This window comes from Marmota monax, unplaced genomic scaffold (assembly GCF_021218885.2).
Source record: "Marmota monax isolate L192 unplaced genomic scaffold, Marmota_monax_Labrador192_F-V1.1 WCK01_AAM20220418_F8-fsc00024, whole genome shotgun sequence".
NCBI classification, from domain to species: domain Eukaryota; kingdom Metazoa; phylum Chordata; class Mammalia; order Rodentia; family Sciuridae; genus Marmota; species Marmota monax.
Window position 1 is genome coordinate 33,613,688 of NW_026695224.1, and position 20,267 is coordinate 33,633,954.

Here is a 20,267-nt window from a genome sequence, read left to right on the forward strand (position 1 = left end):
GCCGGGCAGGTCTGCAGGGTGGGCCTGAGGGACGGGCCCCTTGGTGGGGCCTGCAGAGCCCTGCCCTCTGCCCTCCGCCCCGCCATCTGCTGGGGACTTCCACACCTCGTGTCCCCAGCAGTGCTGCTGCCTTCTCACGCCCACGCGGGCATCGCTGCTGTGGGCACCAGGTCCTAGCACCTGAGGAGAGGAGGGTGGTCCTAGCACCCTGGGGAGGGGAGGGGGGTCCTTCTCCTGCTGCCTGGGTATCTGTGGCCCTGGAGACTTGGAAGAGCTACACGTAGGTAAAGGTCACTCTGAGCCCTGGGGGTAGGTGTGGCGTCTCAGAGGCCTGCAGGGAGGGGGGCACTGGACCCCAGTCCTGGAAGGAGACCCCCCTGTGCCCAGACCACCCCTCCACTGCCAGGGATGGGGACCCGTGGCAGGTGCTGGTCACAGCAGGAACAGAGCAGGCCCTCCCCACAGAGTCACGAGGACCAGGGAGAAAAGCTGACCAAGGGCTTCCCAGCAGCTCTGCCAGAGGGACTGGGCGGCTTGTGATGGATGGGCCCCGGGAGTGGGCACCCGAGGCTGCTGCCTGCCCAGGACGTGGCGGAGGTGACTGCAGCTCCTGCCCCTGCTTCTCCCCGACCCCAAGGGAAAGGGCAGCAGGCTGGCCCTGGAGGCCCTGGAGAGTGGCAGGCGGCCAGATAAGGACGGCGGGGAGGGGCTGAGGGCAGAGGCCCTGCCGGAGCTTATCTGGAAAGGTCAGGACCCGGGCGGCGGGGAAGGCAGGGTGGGCGCAGAGGGCGGGCGGGCGCCTCTCCACAGACCTGGAAAGGCTGGTGGCAGCTGCAGCCAGGCCACGAATCCCAGGAATGTGGTGGCCCCTGACCTGAGAGAGGACACAGGTCCTCTTGGGTTTCTCTCCTGCCCTGTGGGGTCAGCACAGCAGGCCTCTCTGTCTCCCTCGAGGTGACAGAATGTGTCTTGGCTCCAGGACCTGACCACACAGAGCTCCCAGGCTGCAGGAGCAGGGCGAGGTTCAGGGCCCCCCCGCCCCGAGACCCCCAGTCCACACACAGCCTCGCATGGCCTCCACAGGCCCCAGGCCCCACGCCCTAGAGTGAGACTGGGGGAGACTCTGCCCCACCCACAGGCTCGGCAAGCCTGGGCAGGGAACAGACAGGGGGAGCCACCCTGAAGAATGTGACCCAGGGCTGGGGCTGCCGGGCTGAGCCAGGTGCCCATCGCTGCCAGCCTTCTCTGCAGACCGCCTCCTCTCAGCCCAGGACACAGGCCGCTACTGCTGACCCGTCCTGCACCTGGAGGGATGGAGGCACAGAGCACCCTCCGCCCCGGTCCTGGCTCCCCACAGCCCCGTCTGCTCTGCAGCCCAGAGCCCTGCTGCAGCTGCGCCCAGAGTGCCAGGCCGCAGGGGCAGGGACGGGTGGGAGGAGACTGGCCTTCCCCCGAGGTGCGGCTCCTCAGTCAGGAAGGGAGACGGGGGCCTGGGGGGTGCTGTGCTGGGAGGGAGCCAGGTGGCTGGAGCTGGGAGCAGCCGGGGCAGGGAGCGGGCACCACCCCTGGCAGGGGGTGTGGAAGGAGCAGCGCGGGGATGGGCTGTGCCTCCGATGCCAAGACACCCCGATGGACAGGGTGGGCAGCCCAGGGGGTCGCTCCTGGTGAGGCCTGCTGGGTGCCAGGCCCGAGGCGGGGCTTCGCGGTTGCCAGGCGCTACCTGCCAAAGCAGCAGTTCCTAGGACCAGGGCAGCAGCACCCCGGGAACTGGTTACACTCTCACCTTCCCCCAAACCTGCTGTGGGAGAAACATGGGCAGAGAGCCCTGCAGCCCCGTCCACAGCCCTGGGCGGGAGAAAGGCGAAGTCATAGCGCCCTGGGGGCTGGGTGCCCGTCCCCTCCCTCGGAGTCCTTGCCACCGTTGGGCCTGCTGCTCGTTCCCAGGCCTGAGGACGCAGCCCCGACTCATTTGGGGGCTGTCTGGAGACAACGCGGCTCTGGCCAGGAGGCAGGCAGAGGTCAACAGGCCACGCACCTGCCGCTGCCCCCGGCCTCCCTGTGTCCAGTCTCCAGCTGGTACCAGCAGGTGGTGTCCTTTACCCCTCCCCGGGTTTCAGGGGTCTGCTTCCTTCCTGGGAACCTGGGTAAGCTGTGCTCTCGGAGCCACTCCCTAGCACAGTGTGGCACTGCCAGGAGGTGACACAGGCAGAGCCACCAGCAGCCCGTGCAGGGCCTGTGTGCAGATCACTTGTTTATTTTTAAATTTCGCAGTACTGGGGATTGAACTCATGGTGCTCTGCCCCTGAGCCTTAGCCCAGCACTTTCTTTCGTTTTGGTACTGGGGATTGAACGGGGAGCTTCACCCCTGAGTTACACCCCAGCCCTTTTTATTTTGAGACAGGGCCTCACTAAGTTGCCGAGCTGGTCTGGAACTTAGGATCCTCCTGGGTCCGCCTCCCACATCTCTGGGATTACAGGTGTGCACCACCGTGCCTGGCTCCTTTCTTTATTTTGCGACAAGGACTTGCTAAGTTGCCCAGACTGGCCTTGAACTTGTGATCCTCCTGCCTCAGCTTCCTAAATAGTCGAGATTACAGGTGTGCCCTATCAGGCCGCCCCGGAGAGAGGGAGGCACAGAGCAGATTAGAGGTACCTCTTCCTCCAGGCAGAAGGTCCCCTGGGCTGGTGCTTGACGGTGGGGTGCAGCCGCGTTCCATCCAGGTGCTCTTGGCAGTGAGTAACTTAACAACTGCACCTGAAGCTCTGCTGTTGGTTCCTAGTTGGCTGCTGGGGGCTGGGAGCACAAACCACCTGGCGCCTCTTTCACCCTGGAGAGACCCCAGGTGCTCAAGTCCCCTTTGCAACAGGGCATGGGTGGGGTCTGTGGCTCACACTGAGGGGCAGAGCGTGCTAAGAAGCCACTCAGCCGAGTGTGCCCTCACTTGGATGAGGATACCAAGGCCCTGCTGCATGAGGCTGGAGCGAGCCGCTGTGAGGACTGTGCCTCCCTTCCTCGGCTTCCCCTGCCCTTGCAATGTGCAGAGGGGACAGCATTTGCCCCTCGGGGAAGCCAGCCAACTCCTGGACCTGGGTGAGTTGACCGCCCATCAGATTGTGTCTACACTGCCGGCTCAGCTGTGCCTCTACCCAGTAGCTTCTGGAGGAGTTCTCACCAGGTCCCAGAGCCCACAGTTCCCTGGGACACTCTCCTCCTGATGAGGTGGTCAGAGGGCCCCAGGAGCCCTCGCGCAGATAAGGTGTGCTCCTACTGCAGCTCTATCCTGAAGGTCAGCTGTGCTCAAGTTCAGCAGGCTGGCCTGGGAGACCTAGTGTCCCGGTTCCTTACAGCAGCATTCCCACCCTGGGTGCACATGGGAGTGTCCTGGAGAGGCCAGGCCCACCCTAGAGACTCTCATAGCCTGTGGAGGGCTGGCCTGAGGTCCAGTGGGGTGGCACCATGCCTTGCCCTTGTGGGAAGGATGCTGGATTGATGGACTTTGGAAGCCCAGCTGTCCTTTGCATCTGCTGGAGCTGGGGCTGAGGGCCCTGGGCAGATGCAAGATGGGTCATGTGAAGCCCAGGGCTGCTTCAAAAGCAAGTGACCAGCAGAAAACGGGCAGCTGGACTTCGCAGGGATCTGAGTAACCGGGGGCTGTGGTGGCTCCCAGCTGGGCAGAAGCCAGCAGTCATCTCCCACAGCCAGGGCTGGCGTCGTCTTGGGGAAGCGAAAACATGGGGTGAGGATATGAAGGAGATGTGGACAATCAGAGGGACACCCCAGAAGCCTGGGCTCCAACGCAGGGACCATGCCAACAGGCTGCAAGCTAGTTCCTGAGGTCTGGTGACAGAGGAGGCCCTGGCCCGGTAGGGAAAGCTGAGACACTGGCTCAGCACAGGAAGGGATTCTCGGGAGCAGTCCCCTCTGGCCACAGAGACTGGAGACCTATCCCACACCTGCCTCAGGGCCAGCTGGGAGTTGGCTCAGGGGAAGACTTTACCAAGGGCCCTAGCTTGGCAGGGGGTTGGCTCTGTGGATTTCTCAGCCTCAGGACTAGTGACATTGGGGTGTGGCTGATTCCTTCTTGTAAGGGATGACCTTGTCTTGTAGGACATTCAGCCAACCCCTGACCTCCACCACTGGATGCCTGTAGCACCTCCCCCCCCCCTCAAAAATGTCTGTAGACCTTGGTAGCACATACATCCTGGGGTGCAGAAGCACACCCTCCCCTTGGAGAGACACCCAGGGTCTCTGCCTGCCCTGGCTGCACACGGGGACCCCTGGGGCGTTCAAGGGTACTGAGGCCTGGTGACTTCTCAGAGTGATGCCGTGGGTCTGGGCATCAGCCGGGCACCAACAGGGACCAGGTGGTTCTAATGTGCTGCAGGGTCTGGGACAGACCTCGTGCTGTCCCAGGCTGTTTCTCCAGCTGGGCTCACCTCAAGCAGCACCTGGGAACAGCAAAGGAAAGCCTCCCACTTCATTAGAATGACCTGGAATTCTCAGGCCGAGCTCCCTGCAGCAGGAGGCTTAGGATCCCCAGCTACCATGAAGCAGGAGGCTCCCAGAGGGGCACCCCCACCCTGTGACCTTATTGATGCCCTGCGCCCCACTGTAGCTCTGGGGAGCAGCCGCTCTGCCCCTCCCTCCTCTCCTCTGGCTTGATTTAGTGGGCGGTGAAGAAAGGCAGCTTGAGAGTTGCTAAGAGCTGACGCTCGCCAGCACTTATCTGGAAAGGAGAGGCTGGGAGCCCTGAGCCTCGGCCTGAGGCTGAGCGCACCTCCCGTGGGAAGGCCCCCCCCACCCCCGCATGCACTGCGCTCTGCAGGGCGGCTGGCACTGTCACCACCCCACACACCCGGGCCCAGTGCAGGGCTGCGGGGGCTGCCCCTCCCTGCCAGGTCTGCTGAGCCTCTGGGGAGGGGCAGGACACCCCCCTGTCGCCCCAGGGCCTGGGCCCAGCTCCCCACTGGCCTCATCCAGGGCGCTCAGAGACCTCAGGGGCCATGCCAGGTGGGCTGTCAGAGGGGTGGCCCGTGGCTGGCTGGCTGGCTGGCTGGTGGGGGCAGGCGAGTCCCCCCACTCCAGGATCCCCTCCACCCTCAGCCTTTGGTTGCTTGCCCGCCCTCCTCTCCTGGCGCCTGTCCCCCGCCTTCTCCTCCCTGATGGAAAATACAAAAGAAAAATGCGCCAGTGCCCAGGTCTGGGGAGCCCCAGCCCCTGGGATGGAGAAATGAAAAGCGGCCCCAATTAGAGGCTTTGGTTCTGCAAACTTGATGCTCGGCACTTGAACTGTCACGGCGGAGCCTTAATTAGCAGCGGCGGGGGAGAGGTCAGGGACAACTCAGCAGTCTTGACAAGCGCGCTATCAAGTGCAGGCAGCGGGGCTGCCCGGGAGCGCGGGCGGGCGGCGGGGGGAGGAGCGCGCCGCCCCCGCCGAGCGGGAGGGAATGAAATGGTCGCTGCGAGGCGGCGGCGCAGCCTCGGCTGCTGGGGCGTGAAGCGGCGGGCGCGGGGCGCGGGCGGCGTGAGAGGCGGCGGCGCCCCCGGCCCGGCCCCTCCCCGGCTCCGCGCAGCAGGCGGGCGGGGCGCACGGCGCGCGGCGCGCAGGGACACCCGGCTGCTCCGTGACCCCCGAAGAGTCCCGGGGTTCCACAGCCCGCTGTCTCTGCCCCCCCCCCCGGGGACACCCTCGGCCGTCCCGTGACCCTCTCGGGTCCCCTGGCCCCTCCCAGGTTCCCAGCTCCCGCCGCGAACGCGTGGGAGGGGCGTGACAGCTCGGGCGCCCCCGCCGAGCGGTGATTCCCACGGTGCCGCCGGGGCTATGCCCGGAAGCCCCTTCTAGAGTCCCCCGTCCCGCGGCCCGGGCGGGGGCGGCGCAGCATGCTCGGCATGAAGACCTGGTCGTCCCTGCTCCAGGATCTCAGTAAGTGCCCGGCGCCCGCCGCGGAGGGAGGGGGAGGGCCCCGTGGCACTTTCCGGGTCGCGCCGCCCTCCCCGCCAGGCCTGACCCCGCGCTCACCCGCCCGGCCCCCACCCGCCCGATCGCCGTCCTTCAGGCCAGGCACGTGTTCTTCAGCGCGCCACCAATCGAGCCTCCTCATCCTGTCAACTCAGAAAAGCAGCCATCGATTTATTTTTAAGTGGAGAAGCTCCATCTGCCCGCGGTCTGGCCGCCCCTGTGGCACGTCTAGGCCCCGGCAAGAATAGTGGAGAGTCACCTCCAGATTGTGTGCAGGACGGGTGGCCGGCTGGCACCGGTCTGGCTGCTGTCCATGGCGCTGCATTATCCTGGCTGCTGAGCAGCCCCAGGTGGGGGGGGGGGGGTCAGCCCTGGCAAGGCCCCTGTGCTGGGCAACCAGGGGATTGAGTCCAGGAGGCAAAATGCTCGCCCAGGGGCGTCTTCCCTCTCACCTGAGTGGGTGGGAACCTGGGTGGGTCTGTGGCATAAGCTGTGCCCCACCCCAGCTGCCCCAGGACCTCGGGGCCTGTCCCAGGTCCCTGGGTGGGAGAACTTCCTCCTGGCATGGGTCCTGCAGCAGGCCTCAGAAGCACTCTGAAGCCCCCCTGTGGCAGTGCTACAAGACCAGGGGAGGAAGGGACTGGTGGAGCGGGCAAGGATGGTCCCTGCAGGGTGGCTTCGGGGCAGGATGACCTCAGGACAGCTCCTCCCATGACAGACCAGCGTCCTGACCTCCAGGTGCCTCACCTGCTGGTCTTTCTTCCAGGTGGGCCGGAGTGGGGCCAGGGGTGGCCCTCCAGCCCCCAGCCCACCCACCTGCCCTGCCTGGCCTCCCTGGTGGCTGGCGGCGCACCTCAATGCGTGTTTGAACGGCGGCTTTTAAAGCTTTTTGCCTTTTGAGGACTGGTGGGGGGCGGGTGTCTTTTGGAGAGGTCAGGCACAACCCCTGCTTAGAGTCCTCGGGTAGAAAGAGCTTAAAACAAATCCCATCCATCAGATGCCGGCTCAGGCAGCTGCCAGTGCTCCCCTGGGGCCAGAGTGGGGCGCAGCCCAGAGGCAGACGCCTTTCCCTTTGAAGCAGTGGACCTGGAAACGCCCCTCTTATTTCAGCGTTTCATCCTTGCCTCCCCCGCCTGGCTCCCTCTGATGGTCCTTCCCTGGTGCCTGGCTGGTGGAGGCGGCCTTGGCAGCCCCAGAGGCTGGCCAGGCCTGGCTGTGTGACTGCCTGCTCACAGAGCGTCTCACGGAGCGCTCAGAGCCTGGGTCTGCTCAGGTGTGTGCCACCATCTGCCAGGCAGACCGCGAGCCTGGCTGGCCGCGTGTGGCTGTTAATTCTGTTGCTTCCCCTTGGCCACCCGACTCCCCTGTCCAGGTGCGGAGCTGGCTGGCCCTGGCTTTGTTTCTGAAGCCCAGCTAGCAGGCAGGGAAGAGCATGTGCTTCAGAGGCCCTGCGGGGAAGTGCTGGGTGGCCAGGGTCAGCGTCCCCACACAGGCACGTCCTCCACCTGCGGTTGCTCCTGGGCACAGGCTCAGGCTCTGGGCCCTGTGTTTGCAGGTGCAGAAACCGAGGACACCTCACAGCTCAGGGTGCACAGCCAGAGAGCTGCAGAGGAAGAGGAGGAAGCGCACAGAGCCCCAGGTCATGTCCCCCCAGGGCATGGCCACTGGGCACCTCTTGCTTCAGCTCCGGAGGGTGGGCTCACTCTGCCACCCAACATGTAGGAGGCCCCTCATGGCCACAGGACTGAGAAGCCCCCAGCTCTGCAGCCTGCTGGGTCTCACCTGTGCCTGCCCTGCCTGTCCGTCCCGGCTGCTGGGTGCGGTAGGGGTGAGGGAAGCATGCAGTGTGACAGGGACAAGCCACATGGTGACACCCTAGTGATCCGGCCTCTCTGTACCACATTCTCCCACTGTGGCATGGGGTGCTGTCTTGCCCTCCGAGAATAAAGACCCCCCATCAGTTGCTCTGTTTTCCTAGAGATCCCCACCTTTCCCCCACGCACTCCGCCCCTCCAGGCCTGGTCTGAAAGCCGCCCCTCTGGGAAGCCCTCCAGGCCCCCCTGCCCCAGGCAGGTCTTCCCTCCTGCCTCTCTGTCCTCCCGCCTGTTGGGCCGCTCTCGAAGGAGCCTGTGCACTTCCCCAAGGGAAGATCCTTTCTGTTTTCCTCTCAGAATCTCCTGAGCAACTGAGTGTGCAGTAGGTGCCCGATGAGGCTGGTCAGGTGAATGGGCTGTTTGGTTCCCTTCCTTGGTCCTCAGCAGGCTCCGAGCCGTGGTGATGGTCAGAATCACGTTCCACAGCCCGTCTGCATGCTCTGGGGTGCCTTGAAATCAGGTCCAAGTCCCCTCGGTGGAGGGTCTATCGCCAGCAGTATAGACCCAGCCCCATAAGCGCAGGCCTTTCCTGGGGCCCGGAGGGCGGGTTCCCAGCTCCATGACCGCAGCCTGCTGCAGGAATGTGAGCACAGGGCCCTTGGGGCAGATCACATGGTCAGCTGCTGGAAGAACTGAGATGGTCACCCCCAGAGCTGGTCAAGGTGGCCCCACTGCCTGCAGCTGACCTGTTCTGTAGGGGGCCAGGCTTCAGCCAGCAGGAGCTCTCGCTGTTGAGATGAAGGGCTGACGCACAGGCAGGAGGCCCCGGGAACCCTCAGAGAGCTGTCAGGGCTATCTGGGCCCCGCTGCCCCTTGCTATTAGCCACCAGGCTCGGGCCAGGCCAGGCTGTGCCCCGTGAGCTTCCGTGTCCTCAGGGCCCCAATGACACACAATGGCAGCTGAGCTCATGGGGCTTGGGGGCTTGGCAGCTCTAGTGGTGGGATGGCATTTGTAAGCTCTGCAGGTGCCCAGGTGACAAAGGCAGGGGAGCAGTGATAAAGCTGGAGTTTCTAGTTTCTGCTTTTGTTTTCCAGTAAATAAACCATAAAAACCGCTTCCAGATTTATAAGGAAAAAACCTCCAGAGACTCTCAAATAGGAAGGAAGGGGCTTCGCAAGAAGTAGAACTGAGGGCTGGGCTGGGCTCAGGGGCAGAGCGCTCGCCTGGCGTGTGTGAGGCCCTGGGTTCGATCCTCAGCACCGCACAAAGATAAGTAAAACAAAGGCCTTGTGTCCGTCTACAACTCCAAGAGAAAAACAGTACTGAGTGGGGCATATGGTTGTCGGGTCCCCGTCTCAGCACTGGCCTTGATCAGTTAGTGTGGGCACCGGGGTCCCCTCCACTCAGGGAGCGGGAGCACTGGTCTGGATCCAGGCAGCTGGGGTTCACGTCCTGGACCTGCCTTACCGGCTGTGTGTCCTTGGGTAAGACTTTAACGTCTCTGTGTCACAGTCTCCTCATCTATAAAGCAGGAATGTCAGCACCTGCTGGTGGAGGGGTGGTGCCTGCCTGTCACCCAGCCACTCGGGAGGTGGAGGCAGGAGGGTGGCAAGTTCTGGTCCAGCTTCAGCCTCAAAACAAACAGAATGAAGATGGGATGTGGCTGGGTCCGTCCCCAGCACTGTAAAAAATAAAATCGGTCAGCTCTGTTTCTGATGACCCAACACTGGTTGAGAACGGTGCGTCCTGTTGCCCAATAGTCGGGGTGCAGCTGGCGGTTCCCTCTTGGGGTGCTCAGGCAGCGGGACGGGCACCGGTGGGTCCTCTTGTAGATTCTTGGCTCTGGGCTGCGGTGGGGGCTTGACCGCTGGCTGCCCCCCGGGGTTCTCAGCTGGACATCTCCGGGGCTGAAGGCTCTCAGCAGGAGGATCCCAAGAGACCAGCAGAGGCTTGTGTCATAGCCTCTCCCACTTTGCCGCAGGCGCAGGTTCCAGGGAAGGGACCCAAGGGCCACCTCTGGATGGAGGAGGGGATGCGGCCCGCGGGGTGTGTTTCGGAGGCCCAGTTCTGGGCGGCTGGTCCGCGGACTGGTGTGCGGGCAGGGGGTTTAGCAGGCTGTGGCGCTGGGCGACCCCCTTGGCGACCCCCTCTGCCCTGAGCAGGGACCTGGGGTTGGGGCCCTCCTTCCTGTCAGGACTCCCCCACCTGTCCTTGCTGTGTTTCTGGAGTGACCCCTGGCCACCTCCCAAGGGCCAGCAGCCCCTCAGAGCCCTGACAGAGGTCCCCATGGTGGGCACCTTACCCATGGGGTCCCTGCACCAGGGGGACTCAGAACTGTGGCTGAGACATTCCCTCCTGGGGCCTCGGTCTCTGACCCCAGGAGGGGCTGACCAGCTTCTCCGGGGGCCCCTCTGAGCCTGTGGGGGATCCTCCAGCTCCACCTTGGAGAGGCCACCCCACCTGCCATGGCACAGTCAGAACAGGGGTTGACACACTCCGCCTCCACAGCCAGCGTCCACGGGCACGAGCCTCAGAGAACAGTGGGTGACACTGGTACACACACGGTGACATGCAGGCCATCTGCACCGAGCTGAGCAGTGCCACCCAGACTTCCCCAGGACCCTCAGGGTGTGACCTAATTTGCATACGAGGCCTTTGCAGGTGTAATTAGTTCTTGAGATGAAATCGTCCTGCGTTAGGATGGGCCCCAAGTGCAATGACAGACGCCCTTGTAAGGGACCAAAGAGGAGGAGACAGACACAGAGGAGGAGGCCATGTGACAATGGAGCAGGGAGGCCAGGTGCTGGGCGGCAGGGAGCGGCTGGCCTGCGCTCCCGGTCCAGCCCCAGGGCCTCAGGGAGCTCCTGCTACTGCCAGAGTGGCGCTGGGGACCCCGGCCCAGGGAGGCCTGCGCAGGGGGACCAGGAGCTCTAGGCGGCGACGTAGTGAGACCTGGCCTCAAAGTAGAAAGGGCTGGGCCGCGGCCGGGCAGGAGAGCCCTGCCAGGCGGTGAGGCCCCGGTCAGTCCCCAGCGCTGCAGAGATGGAAACAGTCTTAAGCGACCTTGTGGTCACTTGCTGACCCTAGGCACTGCGTCAGCTTCTATCCTTACATATTTTTTAAATGTGTCATGATGTAAAATACCATCTAATGTCCCCCTGGGGACTCTGGGGCCACTGAGAATGCAGACCTGGCTTTGGGGGCTGCATCTTGCCACCTGCCCGTGGAGGAACCGGCTCCTGTGGCTGGAAGGAGACTCTGCAAACTGAGATGCGCGCCCAAGCCCCGCTCCCTGCCCAGCAGCCGTCTGGGTGGCCACCTGCCTGTAGACAGGACTCCCTGGGGCGGCAGGCAGGTGGAGAGGGCCAGGCCCTCACTGTCAGAGCCTTGGCCTTGCTCGCTGGGACCCCTGGTGATGGCGGGGGCAGCTCCTTCCATCCCGTTAACTCCCTAGCCACCCAGGACTCACTCTGGTGGCAAGGTTCCTGGTGCCCTCTGCAGGAGCCCTGCATGTGTCCAGCCCTTAGCCCCTCCCGCCATGCTAGAGGGCGGCAGCTTGAGCCAGCCCAGTGGTGGCCTTGCCCGCCTGTGGGGCCCTGGGGCATGGGCACAGCTGCACCCCTGACCAATTTGAAAGGGCCCGGGGGCCGGTAGGCGGTCAGCCTTCCTCAGCCTTCTCCAGCCCCCTGTGGAGCCGGTCACCCCTTCAGAGACACAGTCCTGTGGGCTAGCTGTGTCACATGACCCTCTGTGACCGTGTGCTGCAATGGAACTGAGGCCAGCGGGAGGTTGGGTCTGCAGGGCCTGGCCACTGCAGGGCAGCTGGCCCCTGAGGCTCGCCCTGAGGCTCTGACCTGTCCTATGGCGCCAAGCTCTGACCCCGACCTCCATGCCCTGTGCCCTGCGGCCCCCGGGGCCCGGGATGCTGTGAGGTGCCCGTGCCCCACTCCCACAGTTTAACCTAGAGCCCTCGGCTGACCACAGCGGTGCCCGCATCTGACACGGCTGGGGTCCCATGCAGGTGGCCAAGCGGCGCTGCCTCCCCAGGGACCTATGGGCTGGCAGGAAGTGCCCTGCACCTCCCCGCCCCGCCCAGCCACCCCAGTGAGACCCTGGTGACCCAGTCAGGGTTCCTTTTCATCAAGGACACTTAGTGGTGTGGTGTGGCAGCTTGCTAGTGTCCTTAGGAGGGAGCAGAGAGCCCAAACGGAACCTCAGGAAAAAAAAAAAGATAAAATAAGACCCAGTGAATTTTTAATAGTGGTTATCTCCTGACACGCGGCGCTGCCATCTGGCAGGCACAGCCCGCGGAGCCGGGCGCTGTGAGGAGGGGCGGCCGCGGGGATCCTGCTGCCAGACGGCGTGCCCTCGTGGGCAGCTCCGTGGCCCGTCAGAGGGCCTGGCTGTGCCCTCTGCCCGCCCTGGGCTCTCTAGCTCGGCTCCGTCACCTGTAGACCGACTTCTGGTAACACCCCAGCGACGGAGTGAGGGGCTGGTCCTCAGCACCCCAGCTCTCGTGCCTCCTCCAGGGCCAAAGGCCATCTTGTCCCAGCTGTGGGTACCCAGCACCTGGTAGGAGCAGCCTCTGCCTGCCAGCCTGCAGGGCAGCGGCCGTGGTGGCATCATGCTGTTGTGACGGGCTCTCGGTTCATTGTTCACCCCACGTGACCTGTCCACTCAAGGCTGGACCCGGCGCTGGGCCCTGATGGGGGGTCTCCAGTGTAATTCCTTAATGTGTCCCGGCACCGTGGAGCCAGACCCTCCTCCTCATGCTGGGCATGGTGGCCGCACCTGTGATCCCAGCTACTCCAGTGGTTGAGGCAGGAGGATGGCAGAGTGGAGGCCAGTCTCAGCAGCTTAGCGAGACCCTGTCTCAAAGTAAAAAATAAAAAGGGCTGAGGACGTGGCTCAGTGGTAGAGCACTCCTGGGTTCAGTCCCCAGCACCAAACAACAAGACCCCAAACCATCTTCCTTGTCATGAGGACCGTCCTGTGCATTTAGGAGGTCGAGCAGCATCTCTGGTCTCTGCCATTGGATGCCAGTAGCGTTACCCAGCTGTGACATCAGAACTGTCTCTGGACATTGGCAGGTGTCTCCTGGCGGCGGGGTAGGGGTGCAAAATGGCCCCAGCTGAGAACGGGCCCCAGGTAAGTGTGTGAGTCTGTCAGGGTGGCATCTGAAACCCCCCACAGGCTCCTGGGCTGAAGCCTGGTCCCCAATGCAGCAGTGTCCCGAGGCGGGGCCTGGGCAGTGACTGGGTCACAGGACTCTGCCACCTTAGCGAGTCCTGCTGCCAGCCTGCATGCCCTCGTGGGCAGCTCCGTGGCCCATCGGAGGGCCTGCCTGTGCCCTCTGCCGGCCCTGGGCTCTCTTAGCCCTTGATGATTGGGCTGGCATTATTGGGAGCTGGTGGCTGTAGGAGGTGGGGCCAGTTAGAAGAAGTGGGTCACTGGGGAGGTCAGGGAGCAGGGCCTGGGCGTGCATCTCAGTTTGCAGGTGACCCACTGGAAGGGGGCCGTCCCGGGTCCCTCCGTCCCCGCTCCCTGCTTCCCACCTGAGCAGCTGTCTCTGCGCAGCCTGAGGAGCTCCCCCCCTGCCCAAGGCAGCGGGGTTGCAGGCCGTGATCTCAAACTCCCAACTCAAAATGAATCTTTCTCCTTTTAAGCTCCTTCCCCGGGTACTTACGGCAGGACGAAAAAGCAGCTGAGGCAAGTTCCTGTGGCTACTGTGACAAAGTAACCCAAACCCGCGGCTTCCGAGGGGAGAGCACACTCTTTGCAGCGCAGTAGGGTGGAAACCCCAGATCCGAGTGGTGCAGGGCCAGACTCCAGGGAGGCCGGTCCCTCCTCTGCCAGCTCCTGGAGGCTGCAGGCCTCACCAGGCCTCCTCCTCCAGGACCTCCGTGGGTCTCTGTCTCCGTGCCCAGAGTCCCTGCACGCGAGCTCCCCACACCCTGGTCGCCCACCCTGCTGGCTGCCACCTTCCCTTGCCAACGGGATCTTCCACTGGGGCTGCCTGGTGGAGGATGGGCACTTGGCAGGAGTCCCTCCCCCACAGTGCCAGGATCTGGGGTCCAGGCACCTGAGCACCAGGCCTTGCCCATGCAGGCCTGGGCAGGGGAAGGTCAGGATGAGGCCACACAGGTGTCACCACAGTGACAGGCGTTCAGAGCCACGTGAGGACAGGCAGGACTGGAGCACAGCAGCCGCAGCCGTGGGGCACCAGCAATCCCCAGGGCCTGGGAGGAGGGTGGTCTCCCCTCCTGGAGTCCTGGCCCCCAGCCCGTGAGAACGTGCCCTGCTCACCGTAGGCCCCAGCTGCGGTCTGTGGGCTGAGCACCAGCCTCTGCATCTCTGCCTCCCTCCCTAGGGGCTGCCGCTCCCAGGTTCTGGGCAGACAGGTGGACGCGCCCTCAGCAAGAGCCTGACCTGCGTGGGGGCGGGTGGCAGTGTCCCCACTGTCTGGGCAGGACCCTCTCTGCCCCCGGGTGCCAAGCTGGACGCTGGCAGGAAGTGGGTGCTGGGGAGCAGGCTGTTGGGTGAGGAGATTTGCGCACAGGGCCCTCCCTTCACACTGGTCTCCATTCCCGTGTCACCCCTCGAGCCCTGCCCGACCCCTCACGGCACCAACAGCTCCCGACGTCATTAATGCCAGCGAGGTCACCTATCCATAGTCAGCTTCACGGGGCAGCAGGCCCAGGTCTGGCCAACAACACTGTGGGGGGCCCATGGAAAAGGAGTGAGTGGCTCAGGGGTCCACCCAGACCCACATGCTGGGGAACTGCTGAACATGGCCCCCAGGACCCCTGGCACCGGTGGACATCCCACACCAGGCCCAGAATGCTCAGCCTCCCTCACCTGTCACCAGGTGGGAGACCCTGCCAGCTGGGCCATGGCCAAGGGCCTTTCGTGGACGCCTGGGCAGGACCCAGTCAGCCTCCCTGCAGCACGCCCTCTGAGTCAGATGTGCACCAAAGCCAAGGCAGTGGCTCAGGTCCTTGCAATGGCACCTGCTTAGGGACCCATCCTGTGGCTTTGGGCAACCTTGCGGCCTGGTGAGGCCTGGCTCCAGGGAACAGCTCCTCTGTCCTTGGCAGAATGTCTGGAAATTTCCCTTCTTTTCAAGGCTGGTGTGCAGCAGGGCCACTGCCCAGCCAAATGTCACCAAGTCCTCGGAAGTCCTGCTGCCTCCACATAGGGTCAGGCTCTCCCAGGTGCCCCCAAGGCCACGTCTACCTGTCTTCCTAGCCTTGGCCTTCACTGGAGAACCTGGGGAGAGGAAGCCTCCGGGGAAGGAGGCAGAGATACCGTGGAGGTCGGTGCGTCCTCCTGGGGCTGAGGAAGGTCAGTGCCAGCGCTAGAGTCCAAAGTGAAGGTAAAGAGGCACGTGGCTGCCCTCCGGGCCTGGGTGGTTCCAGACCGTAAGCCATGACAGCAGAAGTCACGGGGACTGTGACGCTGTCTGCAGGTGAGGGGTGTTTGCAGGCCAGGGTGGACGGGAAGGGGTGACCCGAGTCCAGGGCTCTGGGTGTGTGGGATCCGTGGCCTGGGACGCAGGGCTCACCCGGGTGATCAGCAGGACCTCACGCAGGACCCTTAACCTCAGATGCACTTTTCCAAATGAGGTCATGTCTGCGGGCTTGGGAGGGAGGGGGACAAGCCTCTGAGGGGCACCCTTCAGCCCGTGATGGGGACAGCGGGGGGCTCTGAGTAATGACTTCCGGAGCTGTTGGGCTGACTGGGGAGGGGGCTGCTGGCAGACACCGCTGAGACGGGGCAGCCTGGCTGCTGTGTTCCAGAAGGTCCGGGAGAGCCGGGGCAGGAGGAGCTCGCTGGCATGGCCCCGTGGGAGTCGGGCAGGACCACGGAGAGGTTCCGAGCTGAGGAGCCCCTGCTGCCATGTAGAGGCCGGAACAGGGGCCTGGGCAGGAGCAGGGAGACCAGAGAGTTGGCTACTGCCCAGGTCCAGGCTGGGGCCAGGCAGAGAAGGGGGGAAGGAGGTGCGTTTGGGATTCCCAGTAGCCCAGGGGAAAGAGGAGTCGCGCCTCCGCGCTGTCAGCTGGCCCCATGGGCCTCTGATCCTCTGGCCTCTTCCCTAACAGCCTCCGGCCCCACCCCCTCCTCTCCTCCTCCCCATCTTGCCTCATGGGCAGCTGCTGTTCCTGGAGTCCAAGGGGAACAGCTGGAGGTGCAGGGAGGGAGGCGGTGGGGACGCCGGGCCGTGCAGACACCAGCAGGGCTGTGCCGGGCAGGGCAGGAGTCACACGTCATTTCTCTCTCGCTGCATTTCCCGAGACTAACCTGAGGGCTGGTGCTGCCGCCTGGCCCAGGCGGGAGGCAGTGCCCGCTGTGCCCTCCCTTCCCTACACTGCCCAGGGCCTGAAGCCCAGCCGCCAGGGCCCCGGGGGGCCAGGGCAGCACTCGCCCCAGTCCCTGTGCCCATCCCAAAGGGCAGGTGTTTTGAGTGTCCAGCCCTCAGCCCTCAGCCGGCTAGACCTGGTCTCCAGCCAGCCCTGTTCTCCAGAGGCGTCCAGTTTATCTCCTTGTTCAGTCAGGATGACCCCTTGTCCTCCCTGGCACCGCTGATGTGGCCCAGGGACAGTGACACTGGCCGAGGGATTAATGGACCCCCTCCGCTGTCCCTGCTGCCCACACCTCTTCTTGGCCCCCCTCGGACTCCAGTTCCCTGCCTCCTGCTCCCAGCCCCGTGCCCCCTGGCCCCTTCAGATCCACAGGCCCTGCAGGGAGGCCCGTGTAGACAGGCCTCTGCTCTTGCCAAAGCTTGAATCCACCTTGGAGGCTCCCTGAGGAGTGCCCATCACCAGCCCCCAGGGCCAGGCGGGGGCGGGGCCAGCAGGTGTGCCAGAGCCTGTCGGTCCAGCTTGGCCCAGGAGAGCCAGATGTCTGCCCTGCAGCCTGTGATTGCACCAAGGGGATTGTTTACCACGCTGCGGGCCTGGGCCTCAGCTGGGGCTCGTTGGTGGGAGCCTCTTCCTGTCGGCCATGCCCACGCGTCCCTGGGAAGAGTGGGGGCAAGATTGGGTGGCCAGCTCCGTGGGGTGCTGGGGGCCCACCTGAGTTCTCTGCTCGACACCCCAGCACCCCCTGGAAGTTTTGGCTTGAGGGCGGAGCCCTGCCGACCGTTCTCCTGGAAAAATCGTCTCTGGGAGCAGCTGGGCTCCGGGCCGAGAGCCCTGGTGGGTCCCCCAGGGGTGGGGCCTGTGGAGCTGCAGGTCTGTCACCCCTCCTGGGACCTCCCTGCCTTGCTCGGGTTTCAGTGTTATTTTGTGACCTGCCTGCTCCCTCTCTGGGCCGCAGCCTGCAGTTCCAGCGCTCCTGACACCAGCTGTCCCTGACCCAGCCAAACCTCCCTCCTCTCCCCGAGCTCCTCCCCACGGCTGCTGCGGACAGAGCCAGATGCCCAGCTGCAGATCCAGGCCCCGGCCTTGACCGCCAGAGCAGCCCCACCACCGTGTGCCTCCGCATCCTTGTCTGAAGTGGCTCGCCCACCTTTTTGAAAAGTTCGCTGAGATAAATACATGCTTAATTAGTGTGGGTTTTGTGATGAGAGAGGCTTGTATCAGACCCGGGAACTTGTGGGGGCAGAAAGGTGCAACGCCTGAGAAGGCTCTGAGGGGTGAATAGGAGTGTGTATGGGGGTACGGTACCCAGGGATGCTCTGTGACTGACCTGCATTCCTAGACCTTTGGAATTTATTTTTGTTTGAGGCAGGGCCTGGCTGAGTCACCAGGCTGGCCTGGAACTTGGAATCCTCCTGCCTCGGCCTCCTGAGTAGCTTGGCCAGCATGCAGGAGTTTTCGAGAAGGGAAGGAGCAGAAAAGGGAGTTGAAGTCTAAGGGACCTGGCCAAGGACTTGAAGTCCACTGTGCACAGCTGCCTCTGAGGGCCAGCCTGGCCCTTCTTAAGGCCCGGGCCCCCGTACCTAGAGTCCTTCCCTGACCACGCCCTCCCGGCCTGGCCTGGCCTGAGTCCTTTAGTCTCTGGAGTCCTGTCCTCGCCTGTGGCAGACCTGCTCTGGCCAACTGTCCTCCTCCTCATCCTGCTCATGCGGGGCTCCGGGAGCTGAATAGGCCTGGTGGGCCTCAGGACGGGTTGTTGCTGCTGCCCGGCAGAGGCCACGGGCCCCAGTGGTGGCTGGAACCTGCCTATGGGCCATACTTCCTCTGGGTGCTCAGTCCTGCCAGGGAGAGAGGGGCCTGTACCGCTGGATGGCGGCCACACAGGGGCTGGAAAGGGCTCAGCCCGGGAGAGGACGGCAGGTGGCCTGGACTTGACCCCCAACTTCCCTTGCACCCCAAGACCTGCGCAGCCACCCCTCCTCCGCTTGGCAGGCCCTCTATGATGCTTGGACAGGGACGGTCCGGGGAGCGAGGACAAGGGTGGGGTGGCGGCCTGGGAGACTCCTTGGTTTCCCCGCCCGTGGGCCTGTCCGGCCCCTGCCCCTCACCAGCTGACGCAGGCCGCCGGCCGCAGCCCTGTGGATCGAGTGTCTCCGAGGCGGCGGGCCGAGACCAGGGGCCTCCCGGCTGCACACCTGAGAACTTGCTGGCAAAGTGTTTGCTTAATTAATTGACTTTGCGAGAGGGAGCGCTCCCCGCGTGGATCACCAGCAGGCCCTGGCGCTCGCTGCCGGGTGCGGCGGATGCAAGACTAGACTTTAAATAAGGGTGTGATTGTTGCTTGAATAATTGAAGAATGTCGGAGACGGCAGCCCTCCGCCTACGCCCTCTGCCGCTGTCCTCCGGGTCTCTGGGCCTTCACTCACGGTGGGCGCTGCTCCGTGCTGTCAGGACCCCTCAGACCTCTAGGTCAGGGTGTGCGCCCAGGTTTCAGATGGGGAAACTGAGGCCAGAGGTGGAAGGGCCTGGCTGGGGCTGGCGGAGGTGCAGTGGCTGGAGCAGGTGCGTTCTGGGCTCGGTGGGCCGGTGCTGTCGCCTGCAGGAGGAGAGGCGGCCCGCCCACTCCCAAAGGCCCATCAGGGTTGTTGGACCTCGCCCTGGAAGGCCGGAGGCTCTGCAGAGGGGCCTCCCGAGCCTGTGGTTTTGTGCAGCTTGTGGGGCCTTTGTGCTGAGCAGGAGGCTGTCCCTCAGCAGAGCCCAGCTGTGGCTCTCCTGTGGTTAAGGTCCTCCAGCTGGGGCAGCGCTGGGGGGCCCTCGGCCAGGTGTCCATCCCGCACACTGCTGTCCCCTGGGGACAGTCGCATTTGGGCTGGGACCCCAGATTTCCATTTCTGCCGGTGATTGGCAGGTTCCTTCCAGGCATACATTGGTTTTTAAATTTGACGTGTTTTGTTTCGGCAGCCCTGGGCATCCAACTGAGGCAGGGAGGTGCGGGCGGGCGTCCAGCCACAGAGCCACCCGCCCTGGTCACTGGTTAGAGAATCAGTTGATGTCGTCATCCCTCCAGAGACAAAACAGCCGGCCAGTGTGGAGGGCAGGTAGACGGTGAGGGTGCAGATGTGGCCCAGACCACAGGGGCCTGGGGACCTGCCAAGGAGAGTCGGCCCCAGCGGGTCAGCTGTGTCCCCAAGCCCAGGGGGAGGGCTGGCAGCTCCGCGTTGTGACAGGGGGAAACAGGCTCAGTAGCCTCCCAAGCCACCTGGAGCCGGCTCCAGCTGAGCTGCCCGCCCAGGGGACCCTGGCCCCCCTGCCGGCTCTCAGCCACCTCCTCCCGCAGCCTCCCAGGTCAGGGCCTTTGGTTCCTGCGGTGACAGCAGGATGGGGTGCCGCTCTCACCGCCTGGGCAGGTGGAGGCCCCACTCCCAGGTCACCCTCCATCCACATGGGGTGGGAGGGCCACTTCCACACCACAGATAAAGAAAGGCAGGATGCTCGGTTGTCAGGAAGCCACCTGGAACGTCCCGGGGAGGTGGAGAGTCAGCCCGGCCTCGGCCCCTTCCCACGCGCTGGAGACCTCATTCCTGCCTCTGCGTTTCCCAGACGGCTTCACAGGCCCAGAGAGGGAGAGCAGCTGGTCCCAGTCACACAGCAGGCTGAGCCAGGGCCAGCCCAGCCTTCTGTTGCCCGGGAGGTGAGAGCTCCTTCCCCTCCCCACCGCGCCCCTGTCTTGATCTCCTCTTTCTGAGCAGGGAAGGAGGGAGTGGGCCCCTCCTCAGGCTGTGCCCGAGGCGACTGCCCGCCCGCCGCCGTTCCTGGGAGGGCATCCTTCATCCCGCAGGCCCCGCCACCGCCGCATTAAGGACAGATGGATTGCAGCTAATGAGCCGGCTTGTGCCATTAACACTCAGAGCCTCCCGGATTAAAGCTGCACACAGCCCGCCGGGCGCTTGTCTCTGCGAGGCGGGCGCCCGGCTCTGGCTGTGCGTCGGTGTGCCCATAATTGTTCCTGTAATTGGGCCGCCTGCTCCTGGGGAGCCGCTGCCACCCTCCTGGGGACAGCCCTTCCCTCCCCAGCCCCTGCCCAGCCGTCCCATAGTGGGTCCCTGGTGCCTCCCAAGGCCCCCAGGTCGCA

General features: G+C 64.3%; 1 protein-coding gene across 5 annotated transcripts in view; it reads left to right on the plus strand.

Moving 5' to 3' along the window:
* Positions 1-20,267, plus strand: part of Gse1 (Gse1 coiled-coil protein) — a 304,272-nt gene that overhangs the window by 151,929 nt on the left and 132,076 nt on the right. The window contains exon 1 of one of the 5 annotated variants that reach the window (XM_058576020.1): positions 5,696-5,924. The exons of the other annotated variants lie outside the window; for them this stretch is intronic. Within the exon in view, the coding sequence (XP_058432003.1) occupies positions 5,882-5,924 (43 nt within the window). The 5' untranslated portion in view covers positions 5,696-5,881. Of the gene's footprint in view, positions 1-5,695; positions 5,925-20,267 lie in introns of those variants that run through there. 5 annotated transcript variants of the gene reach the window in all.